Source organism: Leucopleurus acutus (genome assembly GCF_964270905.1).
Source record: "Leucopleurus acutus genome assembly, chromosome: 3".
In the NCBI taxonomy this organism is placed as follows: domain Eukaryota; kingdom Metazoa; phylum Chordata; class Mammalia; order Artiodactyla; family Delphinidae; genus Leucopleurus; species Leucopleurus acutus.
Genome location: NC_139145.1, coordinates 117719938 through 117731933, shown reverse-complemented (window position 1 = coordinate 117731933; position 11996 = coordinate 117719938). Strand labels below are relative to the sequence as shown.

At 49.0% G+C, this 11996-nt stretch overlaps 1 protein-coding gene across 1 annotated transcript; it reads right to left on the bottom strand.

The window, feature by feature from the left end:
- Positions 1-480: 480 nt before the first annotated feature.
- Positions 481-10677, bottom strand: ENC1 (ectodermal-neural cortex 1). The gene is made up of 3 exons (XM_082835133.1): positions 10647-10677; positions 4570-6384; positions 481-610 (listed from the first exon to the last, which is right to left on the bottom strand). Exon 2 carries the CDS (start codon positions 6369-6371, stop codon positions 4602-4604), a length of 1770 nt encoding a protein of 589 aa, XP_082691259.1. The 5' UTR covers positions 6372-6384; positions 10647-10677; the 3' UTR covers positions 481-610; positions 4570-4601.
- Between the last annotated feature and the right edge of the window lie 1319 nt (positions 10678-11996).

Sequence of the window (11996 nt, the reverse complement as noted above, 5' to 3'; positions counted from 1 at the left end):
TTCTTACCAGCCAAGGGAAAGTTTAAAGTCACTTATAAATAGAAAAGAACATCTACCAAACAGCTACAACAATGTCCCCATTGTTCAGAAACGTTCCTGGGGAGCACAGCCCCTCGGAGATTATCGTGGAGTCCACTGGTCCTCACTCTGCAGCCAGCCCAGCAAGCGTCCCTCCAGGCCCCCCAGTCGGGCTTTCAATCTCCAACAGCAGCTGGTGTGGAGGCTTCAAGCTTGCTCCTCAGAGAGAGGTGACAACCATTTCAAATTTTACACATAAATGGTGGAACCCATGGAAATCAAATGCTGAATATGGTACAGCAAGGGAAAAGGGCCGGCTTTTCTCTCCCTTTGAGGGGCTGATTAATGCTGACATTAATCCACAATTACAAGACAAGGACTAGATCACAGGTTCGTTCATTCATATTTAAACCATGTGCCTCTTGCACTGAAAACCCCACCCCCCTCCCCCTCCAGTTAGAAGCATTTACAAGGTGTGGTGGATTGGACTGTAGCAACTTCTTTTCCTCTTTCTTTTCTTTCTCTTCATTCAACTTGGCCTCTCCAAAGTAGAGATCCCATCTTGTCTCATTGAGGGATGGAGTCAGCTAAACTAGAGGAAAAGGAAAATGTTTTGTTAGTCTCAAAATCTGAAAAAAAAAAATTAAACTTGGGACAGAGTAGGTCAATATGGCTTCCAAAGGTCTTAATTACACATTCGGTAGGTGCATTCATGCATGCAGATGGCCCAACAAAAACCGTGGTATCCGAAGAAAGATCTTTGCTTCTTTCCTAAACATATATACGTTTAGAGTTCAAACCTATACATCTAGGTGCTGTTACGAGTTGCCTTCTGCTTCCGACGTTCATAATTCCTCTCCACAGTTAAACAGAGCCACGGTAAAGTGATCACCAGAGGGTCACAAGAGATTCCTTGGCCAATCCCCTCCCCGCACCGCCCCCCCCCGCCCGCCTTGGGCCCATTTACCATAAAGGATTCCAAATTAAATTTATTCACCATATAGAAGGCAGACATATTAATCCTCTTATTTAAATGCATCTCTGCTATTCATTACGGCAGAAATCAGTCTCGCTTTCTTTCACATGACAGCATACCAGGCCTCACCAGCCCAGGGCTGGAGTTTATTCTCCAAGTTCATCAGTCCACACTTAGGAGACTCGGGCTGTGGTATGCAGTGTTATTAGCTACAGAATCAACCACCATCAAACGTGAATATAAATTCAAGGTGCCATAACCACGAAGCCTGCACATTTCATGGGAGCTGCTGTTTCCCACACCGCCCATCCTTCCCGTTTAGTTAAGTCTAATTTTACAGAAGGAGACTTTGCAGAGGGCTTTTGTCTTTCAAATCCTCACCCTGTCTGTTCTTGGAGCCCATTTCCAGCCCTAGCATAAGAGTCTGCAGCCCCAGTGCTGAAACTCGAAGTACAGACAGAGGGAATTCAGGAGGGGCGCTCATCCCTTGCACTGACTTCTTGCTTCTGTGTGTCCGGAAGTCTGATCCATTTCATTAGTTGTTTCTTTTGGCAGTTTCGTAACGGTGATTCAAGCTTTCAAGACATTCCTTAGACTACGGGTGTCATCGCCCACCCTCACCTCCTTGAGACCTCTACAGCAACGTTAGGCCTAAAGAACGTATCTTGTGATAATATGAAATGTCGAGATGTTGCACACTCAAACAGAAAAACACAAAACCACCACTAAAAAGGGGGGCCGGGAACAAAGCAAACCAAAATCCAAACGCCCTCAAGTTGGGGGCCACACAGCACCATGAAAATGGAGCGAAATCAGAAGTAATTTCCTCTTTGTCCCTTCCCGGCAGCTGGGAGCAGCTGGAGAGTTAAAATCTCCTTGGTGGATAAGCTTTTAGACCTAGGGAAACCTTTTGTTAACACTGTATTAATTCGGGTAGCACCTACATGTGGAGGGCGAAGCCAGGTCCCGGAAGCGTCCGCAGCTCAGGACTGATACCTACACGGCACCCCTTTTAAGTCACTGCATCCGGCTCAAGTGTTTTAACGCTATCTTGTGTGTAGTAAACTTTAGAAATTTAAACCAACATTCTCTCCGTCGGAAACTCCAACAGTGGCTTTGATCAGCTCCACGCCACCCTTTAAAAAGGCGAACCTGGCCCTGTCGAATTTCCTTATTCTGTGCTTGACTCTCTGGCTAAGAGCACCAAGGGCAGAGGGGATGTTGTTTCGAATATAACCGAACACTTTATTTGTTCCATTTCCCAGGGACCGGACATGTGTGATTAGGTTCAAATACCCAGGAGAGTGAATACCCAGTGAATTATACCGAGTGTTTGCCAACATACTCACTCTGGGCTGAGAGAGGAGGTACCAAAAATGAAGTATAACGATAACAAGCTGATAATAGCCAAAGAAACCTCATTTTCGCATGACACACAAAGCTAATTCCACTGCAAGCTAAGGTCTAAATTGAAGGGAGGAAAGAAAACTAATACGAGTATTGAACACTTAATATGTACCAGGCACTGACTAGGTATTTTCACGCCTTTCTTTTCTTTTTCCTCATTTATCCATTCACCCAAGTCTGAACTGGGACAGATCTCAAGGAAAGCACAATTCGAATCACTCATTTGACAAAGGAGATCTCTGAAGTGCAGAGAGGTCCAGACTCCACAGCTAGAAACAGAATGTACATGTGGTCTCTCTCTTTTCTACCTATATGACATATAGGATGCCAGCCACTTCCAAGGATGCCAGCCAGTTACCCTTTGGATGTACCGCCACCATCACTGGCAATTTTTAAGGCTCTCCTATGCAAATATAGTCAGTTTTGGACTAACACCCAATTTAGTGCACTGTTAATTGATGCTTTTGCCTAAAAGGTCCTTTAAACCTTCTTTAGAGTTGAGTAATGCATTCATATCGCAAATGAAATAACCCCTTTCAGAGCATTTGTTTATTCAGGATTATTGAGATGCCAGCAAGGTTGCAAAAACAAGTTTGTAGCCCCATTTGCTCCCCAGAGGACGGTTCTGACAGTTCCTGCTCCTTTGAAGGAGTCTCAGTCCAGGAAAACATTGCATTACTAAGAACTGTACTAACTGTAATGGGCTGGAGGAGATAACTGAAGCAATGAAAGAAACAGAACGATTACATGTGAAAGGGAGGCCAGTTTTACTGGTGTTTCTAAATGAGCTGTAAGAGATGAGGAAAGAAAAGACAAATGAGTCCAAACCCCTCTTTGCTAGAAGGTCCCCTTCAAAGGTGTGAAACATACTAGGGAACACAGAACCAAACCTTTCCAAGGAAGGAGTTCATTTTCCCAGCAGTTCCTCCAAAGCAGATTTTTAAATTTTATTCTCTTATTATTAGTAATGAGCCCATTAGTCACCGAAACAAATCGATCCATGTGTTCTGTGCTACACTTAGATACGCTTAAGTGATTCCGGGGCCAATCCTGAGAATGCTTTATTTTAACAGCAGCAAAGCGGCCATTAGCTTCCCGAACCCTGAACTGGGTAGGCCTATTAATTATTTGAGCCAAGAGTATTATATACTCTTAAGTACACAAGACAACCATTATGTACCCAGATATATGACACAGAAACACAACTTTTGTTCGCCCTGACAATGGGGTCAGCTTGACTGATTAACTCTGAAAAGCTGCAGGAAGGGCAGTTTAGATGGCTCAGTGTGTCCATACATCAGACAAGCTTATACAATGCAGGTGCAACCTTTTATAAGGACAGACCTAGACTTCTCAAAAGTTAATAAATGCCCTAAAGGGGGCTATTCTGGGGGGGGGGGGGAAGAAGGAAAAACCTTTAAAATAAGCTAATGAATAATTCTGGACAGAATACAATGGGAATAATTTTCAGCATTCAATTTTTTAAACCCCACTTCATTCTAAAAAGGGTTTGAGGAAGTTAAATTTAAAAATCTACAATTATTTCCTGGGGTGATAACAATGTGAAGTTTATTAAGTAGCCATTCGGCGCCACCTCAAGTGCTTACGTTCTAGAGCCAGACTGCCTGGGTTGATGTCTTGACCAACCCTTCCGCCTGCTAAGCCCTATGACCTTGAGCAACTTACTTAACCCCTGTGCACATCAGGTGTTTTCATCTACGAAGTGCTCTCATAATAATATCCCACAGGGTTGTTGTAGGGACCAAATGAAATGATCCATGGGAAACACACAGCCCAGCTGCCGGCACACAGGGAGGGCTCGGGAGACAAGGTTCCCAACCTGGCCGTAATTAGAATCCCTGAAGAACTTTCTAAAACTGCTAATGCCTGGGTCCCACCCAGACCTAATGAAACCCAGCCTCTGGAGTGGGCAGGTTTCAAAAAGCTCTTTGGGAGACTTTGAGGCCCAATAAAGGCTGAGAACCACTGCCTTATGTTGGGTTGCAGCTGTGGTCAACACAAGTGTTTAAGTTCTGGGGTACAAGTGCTCTTACTTGTAGTTCATGTAGAACCTCTATAAGATGCGCTATATGGAGCCTGTTTCACTCATGTACGGGCTCACACAGCTAGCTCAACTATACGGTACTTACAGCTAAACTGGCTCTTACCTTACGCTCACTCTCTTTAGGATGCATTGTGTTTAAGAGGGCAGATGTTTCCAGGTGCTGACGAACGCAGTAGGGATCAGCGAATACGGGACCGTGGTTATGCTGTTCCACGCGTCCAACGTTGGATCGTAGCAGTCCAGAGTTTTGCATCGCTGAATGCCAAAGTACCCTCCAACCACGTAGAGTTTGTTTCCGGAGGCCACAGCGTGGCAGCTCATCCGCTTTGCTGTCACGTCTCCCACCTTGGTCCACTGGTAAGTCTCGCTATTGAATTTATAAGCAGAGCAGGCGGAGAACTCGGTATCTCCCCCCATAATAAAAATCTGGTTACCCAGCACAGCTGCCGCCGTGTAACGCCAGGGTTGGGGACAGGTGGCCGGGACCGTCCACCTGTTTTCGCACTGATCGTAACACTGAACCTTGGGGAGCTTGTCATGACTGACGCTGGTACCTCCGAAAGCAAACAGCTTGAGCTTGGCACTCACCACTGCGGCATTGCTGACCCCTTCTCGGAGAGGGGCCACCATGGTCCATTTGTTGGTTGTGGGGTCATAATGTTCGACTTGCTTTAGAGAGACTGAGGGGGAGGCCGGGAGGCAGCCAGTGGCGGCAGTGTGCCCCCCGACCACGTACAGGCAGTGCTTCAGTTCAGCAGAGCCATGGCCAAACCTGGCCACCAGCATGGGGGCCGCCTTGGACCACTCCTCATGCAGGGTATCATAAACCCAGACATCTTTCGAGACTCCATTCTCAGACCCTCGCCCCCCAGTAATGTATACTTTGCAGCCAATTGCACAGGCACTGAACTCTTTTCTCGGGCTGGGGATGTCGGCCTTGGGAATGATCTCTTTGGCCTTCTGGTCGACCAGGTACAGCTTGTCACACATGAAAGTCTGTCCTCCCAAGAGGAAGAGGGCATGGCCGGTTTTCCGGGGCCGGGCACAGAGGCTGGTCACCACGCCGTCGTTCTGCAGGATTTTCAGCTTGCACCTGATGGCCTCTTCCACGATCTCCTTGCTCTTCCTCTGCTTAGTGATGAGCTCCTCCATGGCCACATTCTCCATGAGATAGATGGCTGGCAGCAGAGCCAGCCTCACCGTCTGCAACAGCTCCGGGAGATAGCAGTAGCGCTTCTTCAGGTCGTAGCTGATCCAGTTAATTGCAGACTCGTACACAAGTCTTTCGTCTTCCGTCTCCAGCTCTTCACTGGACAGGAGCTGCACTACCATGTCCTGAGGCAGCTGGAGGAAATCTTCGTTCTTCCTGATGGTCTGGAAATTGCTGAGACACATCCTCCAGGAGAGCTCGTACAGCTTGGTGCACTGGTGCGCGTCGGACAGCAGCAGCATGCCCAGGCAGTTGGTGGGGTGCAGGTTCTTTTCTAGGAACTCAGCGCAGGCATCCCGGATGTCTTGAAACTCCAGCATGTCGCCAGCTTCCAGGAGCGATTCCGCGTTTTCTTCATTGATGATGACCCGGGAGGAGTAAGCGTAGTCGAGGAGCAGCTCCAAGACTTCCGGGTGGATGGAGTTGTCGAAGTTGACTTCGCTGTCCTGGCTCTCCTTCAGGCCGCCGCTGAACATGGCTTCAAAGTACCGGCTGCACGCGGCCAGCACTGCCCGGTGACACGGGAAGGTCCTATTTCCGGCATGAAGAAGGACGTCGGTGAAGAGACGCTGCTGGCGTAACAGGTTCAGGTGAGTGAGGACACTGTCCGCGTAGGAAGACTTGTGGAACAGATAGATGTTAATGGAGCCACTGCTGGCCCTGGACTTGCGGTTCTCGTGCACGCTGACGGACATTTTGTTTCCACTCCTGAAAAACAAAACACAACTATTGAACCTGACGCTCTCAGTGTTCAGAACGGCCGAACCAAACCAGCAATTGTTTTGGACAGAGGAAACAGAACACTTTGCTGTTGGCCCTGCCACCCTACTCTTCTGAATAATGGACAGTCAGGCCTATACAAAGTCAGAGACGGCTACCTACCTATAAGGAAAGACACTTATTATAATACTGTTGAGCTATTTAAACTATACACTGTTTAAAAAACAAACAAACAAGCACTGCTTAAGAGCAGGTTCATCTTGGAAAACCTGATTGCCAACTTGCAGGATATTGAAGTCCTTGAGAATGTAAGTCAGCAGAAGCCAAGAGGAGCAAGGTCTCATTCTCACAGCTCCCTGCCCTGGTCCAGCTGATTCACTGCTGGCCACCTGAAATGCCAGGCCTCCAGCTCTTGTAACGCCGGGATGGGCACAGGCTTTAATGCCCTGTGCAAGCATCATAAAGCCATGTGTAAAACAAATACCTACTAATTAATTCCATTAAGAATTCCTTTGGTAAGACCCAGTGTCTTACCAAAGTAAGTGCAGTAAATGGGAAATGTAACATTAAAACCACAGGCTTAGGCCAACTTCTAAAATGACCAAACCTTTATTTATCATTACAGATAATTTGTAACCAGACACCTCTACCACTACAGCATCCTGAAAGAGCCCCAATATAAACACAAACACATACGGATCAGCAAGCTATCGTGGAGACAGGATAGATTCTGGCCACAGTCACCACTCCCCTTTCCTGCTCCGGACAGCTTCCAAAGTGGCCATTCGGGCACAGAAAGGGAAGAATATTTTGAGTAGCAAGGTCAGGAGTTCTGCTGTTCTGTTCTCCCTGCTTTAAATCAAATCTTAGAAACCCAGTTGCAAGAGCAAAGGATGTATCCACCCATCTCTCTTGATTAAACAGGGCATCACCAGGACCATTCTTGTGTACCTGCAAACGCTGGCACCCGCATCTAGGGAGTCCAAAATGCAAATGTCGCTTTATCTAAATCAAAACACACACGTGTGTGTGTATGTGTATTGCCTGCCATTGTTAATTTAGGGCCACTCTAGAATTTATTTGCTGACTAGAGTGTTTTCCTCAGTATCTAAACGGAAATTATAGCAGAACCAAATGCTCTCTTTGGCTTTCCTCAGTAATCAAACTGTAGGCTAAAGATACAGGACATGCCTATCACCTGTCTTCAAAAACTGAACCATCTTTTTCCTTTTTCAGCCTACCCTTCTGTTACTTCAAAGAAATAATAGCTTCAAGAACCTGCCTGTCAAAGGATTCCTAGGGAAACTGTTTATCCCAGGAGGGTAAAGTGCGTGGTTACAGTATCTGTTCCAAACACGGAACAGCCAGTCCTTAGGGCAGAGCTGAAACCCAAGGCCTGCTAGTTTCCTTCAACCTGAGCAGCGGAGGCAAGGCAGGTGCAGAAAACAACAGAGGCAGGTACCTAACTTGCCTTTGACACACAGGCCTCATACTATTAGGAGTTGCAACTTGTTTTCTTTCATTTTGGGCATGTAACTTTTCACTGTGAGTAAACGTGACTTAGTGGAAGAAAATAAACAACAGAGTCCTAGGGCTCTGGTGTTAAGAAGCCTTTACGAAGCACCCATCAGTCTCCACAGTGACTTGGGCTTTGACAAATGGTGAGAAGGCAAGCATCACCGCAACCCTCAAGCTAAGCCTCTATGGTCTAGTCCATTTTACCCAATGCCCAATGCTCCTAAGAGCAAGTGACGGGACCCTACGTGAATATGCTAGGTTCTCCAATGTGTTAAAACAGTATTAGCATCCCTGTTGTTCTACTGCTGTAGTCATCACTTGCATTAGTACATTCAAGCTGAAATTCTTTGAGAAAGATTTTAAGCCTAAACCTCAAAAGATGGTATAAATATTCCTATGCCTTATACAGAAAGGTGCAAGAATTCCAAACGAGTAGCTATGCTTTTTTTTTTTAAGCTAATGCTTCCAAAGCAACCTCAAAAACTGCCTCCTGTGGATGGACCTAGAGATTATCATACAAAGTAAGTCAGACAGGGAAAGACAAATATCATATGATATTGCTTATATGTGGAACCTAAAAAAAGATACAAATGAACTTATTTACAAAACAGAAATAGACTCACAGACAAAACAAACCTATGGTTACCAAAGGGGAAAGGGGGAGGAGGGATAAATTAGGAGTTTGGGATTGAAATATACACACTACTATATATAAAATAGATAACCAACAAGGATCTACTGTATAGCACAGGGAAATATACTCAATGTCTTGTAATAACCTATAATGGAAAAGAATCTAAAAAAGTATATATAATATATATATAATATATATATAATGAATCACTTTGCTGTACACCTGAAACTAACAGCATTGTAAACCAACTATACTTCAATTAAAAAACAACAAAAAAAGGGCTTCCCTGGCGGTGCAGTGGTTAAGAATCCACCTGCCAATGCAGGGGACAGGGGTTCAAGCCCTGGTCCGGGAAGATCCCACATGCCACGGAGCAACTAAGCCTGTGCGCCACAACTACTGAACCTGCGCTCTAGAGCCCATGAGCCACAACTACTGAGCCCATGTGCCACAACTACTGAAGCCCATGCGCCTAGAGCCCATGCTCCGCAACAAGAGAAGCCACCGCAATGAGAAGCCCCCGCATCGCAACGAAGACTAGCCCCCGCTCGCAGCAACCAGAGAAAGCCTGCGCACAGCAATGAAGACCCAACGAAGCCAAAAATAAATTAGTTAATATTTTTTTAAAAAAGGTTGCCTTCTTTCCGGCTAACAGTGAATGCAGCTCTGACGGAAGAATGAGGCTGCACAAGGTACATAAGCACCAAAGTGCCTGCAGACTGAGCTGGAATTACACCCACCCGGCCCGGAAGGCGTTTCCCTAAGCAGTGTAAAACAACACTCACAGCCAGGCTTACGCTTAACAAAACAGTTTAGAAGACCTTGGGATATAGGATCTGCATCTCTTTGCATCCTGTGTTTATGCTCCTGTATTTCCCAGGTAGGTTCATAAAGCCAGCAGAAAGAGCCTAGCCTGTCACCTTGGATGCCACCCAGAGGGAGAAGTGTGTCAGTCAAAATCCAACAATCTTGCAGCAATATTTGATTAAAATAAAAGGTAAACTTGAAGACCCAAGGGAAACGACTTGCCTTCTAGTTTAAAATTATGCAAATGTGAGAACGTCAGCAGAAACCACGTATACAGCCACTAAACACACCTTCAACATGAAATGAATCATCCTTCTGGCATTTTATTAAGTCCCCAGAGAAATAATATTTGCATGCCAAGTTAAGTAGCAAAAAAACACACACATATACTTAACCTGCCTCTACAAAGAAGGGGAAAAGGGCTGCTATTACCAGTGAACATCAAAAGGGATTCTAGCTACAGTAACTTCAGTTCACTTAATGCTCTTTAACCAGGCTCTGGGCCTCCAATACTTAGCGGCGTGTCACATTTCTTTGGGTTTTAAACCTGATCTCAATGCAATCAAAGGAGAAGCTAGGCAGATTTTCTCGGACATTCATATTATTGATAACAACGGAACATTATAAAGAGATTGTTAACAAGAAAAGCATTTTACTATACAGTCCTCTATAACACCTGTAACGCTCTTTAACACTCTGGCCATGCCTGTGAGGGCGACACCACACACACGCCAAGTTCAACAGTTCATCTCCACCCTGCCCACCAATTCCTATCCTTCGAAACGAAGCATGGTAAAACTAAACACTTCCATGAGAAAAAACTAATTTTTCAGAAACCATTTTCATTCATTCCCTACAGACATCTGGCCGCAGTGAACGTGCCCTCACTAGGGGTGTCTGCGCGTGGCCCTATTGCTCACCGTGCCGGGTAGGGTGCAACGTGGACCAACAATCCCGCGCGCTCGACAATGCTCTTTCCGCTGGGGGGGCGGGGGGGGAGGTGCGGGGGGGATTGATCGTATTCCGGCTCAGCTTGTAGCTCTCCAGCAGCTCGCCCGGGCGGCGCGCCACCGAGAGGAGCCCCCTCCAGCAATGCCCGGCTCTTCTTGCTGTGGGAGGGCAGCGGTGGACACCAGGTCTCCGCCCCGAGAACAGCTCCCCACCGCCGCCTAAGTCGGAGCTCCAGGCTCCGGGGCGCACACACACCCCTCGCGATCACACCCCGCAGGCCAGGCAGCCCCTGAAACCCGGCGGCGCCCGCAACAGGTCCGCGGCGGTAGGGGAGACTTACAACAGTGGCGACCAGCCACAGTGCACGACCGGCTGGGTTCTTGCCTCGGTCACCGGGTAGGGAGGGGACGGAGCGGACGTCTCAGCCCCAGGAAGCAACAGCGACTGACCGGGCGAAGGGAGCGCGCATGTAACTCTGGCTCGCGGTCTGGTTACCGCGGGCGGATCGCCGCGGCCTCACGATCCCCACGTCGCGGACTCTGCGCCCGCCACCCGCGGAGCAGCTCCCGGAGTGAGCTCCGGAGGCGAGAGCGAGCCCCCGGCTGCAGGCGCCGCTGAAGGAGGCGGGCTGTACCCTCGCGGGAGGGAGCTGGAAAGCGCCTTAAGCGCCGGCGGCCGCCTGGCGTCTCGACTCGGCCTCTGCAGCGCCACCGCCGTGCCGCCTCCTCTCAGGCTTCCCGAGCACTCTGCGCCCGGCCGCCCAGCGCCCGGCTATAAGCGGAGCGGCGGGGAGGGAGGGGAGGGGAGGGAGGGGAGAGGGCGCGTAGGCAAAAAGTGACACCAGGGGAGGGAGGGAGGAAGCGCGTGAATGCGGCCAGCGGAGAAGAAGGAGGAGGAGGAAGGGAAGGAGGACAAGAGTCGGAGGAGAGTGTGTCGAGGGAGTTAGTCGTGAGAGGAAGCGGGGGAGGGGGCTGTGGCGAGTGGAGAGAGACAAAGCGCACGCGGAATCTCAGCCAAGAGCAGCTGCAACCCTCGGGGATCGCGAATAAAACAAGTTTTCCTGCGTCGGTGTGTCTGCGTCTCTAGCCCAGCCGGGTGCTGAGGGATCCTCGGCCGGGGAGCGCAGCCCCTCGCTGTGCGCTCCGAGTTGCAGGAGCCCGCCTGATGCTCAGGACAGGGCGGCGAGGGGCGAGCCGGGTGTCCGCGGCACGCGCCGTGGGCACGCACAGCCCGCGCGCCGGGTGGGATATCTGGAGGGAGGACGGTGGCGAGGTTTGGACACTCCGGGGACACCGCAGGTTGGGCAAAGCCGGGCCGTAGGGTTTCTCGGTGGCAGTGGACCAGAAAGACTTTAGCCCCTGGCGCTTCCCGCCCCCTCAGTCCTCCCTCCTCACCCCCGGCGGGTGCTGCACCCGCGGCTGGACTCTGCCCCACGCCGCCCGGGGCAGCAGCAGCAGCAACCCAGCGCTCTCCGGCGAGGCGTGCACCACGTGCTTTGCAGCCAATCGCCGCCGCCGCTTTATTCAAAGCGACCCGCTCCTAGGAGCTGCCCAGCCGCCCCCTCTTCGTAGCGATAAAGCGTCAATGGCCCTCTCAGTCTGGGCCCTTTCCTGTCTTTTATCGCCGGGTCGTGTTAGTTAGGAGTTCAGCAAAGAAATGGTTCAGCACACACACGTTTGAAGCGCCCTTG

Coding starts and splice junctions, on each gene's coding strand:
- ENC1 (XM_082835133.1), bottom strand. CDS start 6,371: ATGTCCGTCAGCGTGCACGAGAACCGCAAGTCCAGGGCCAGCAGTGGC.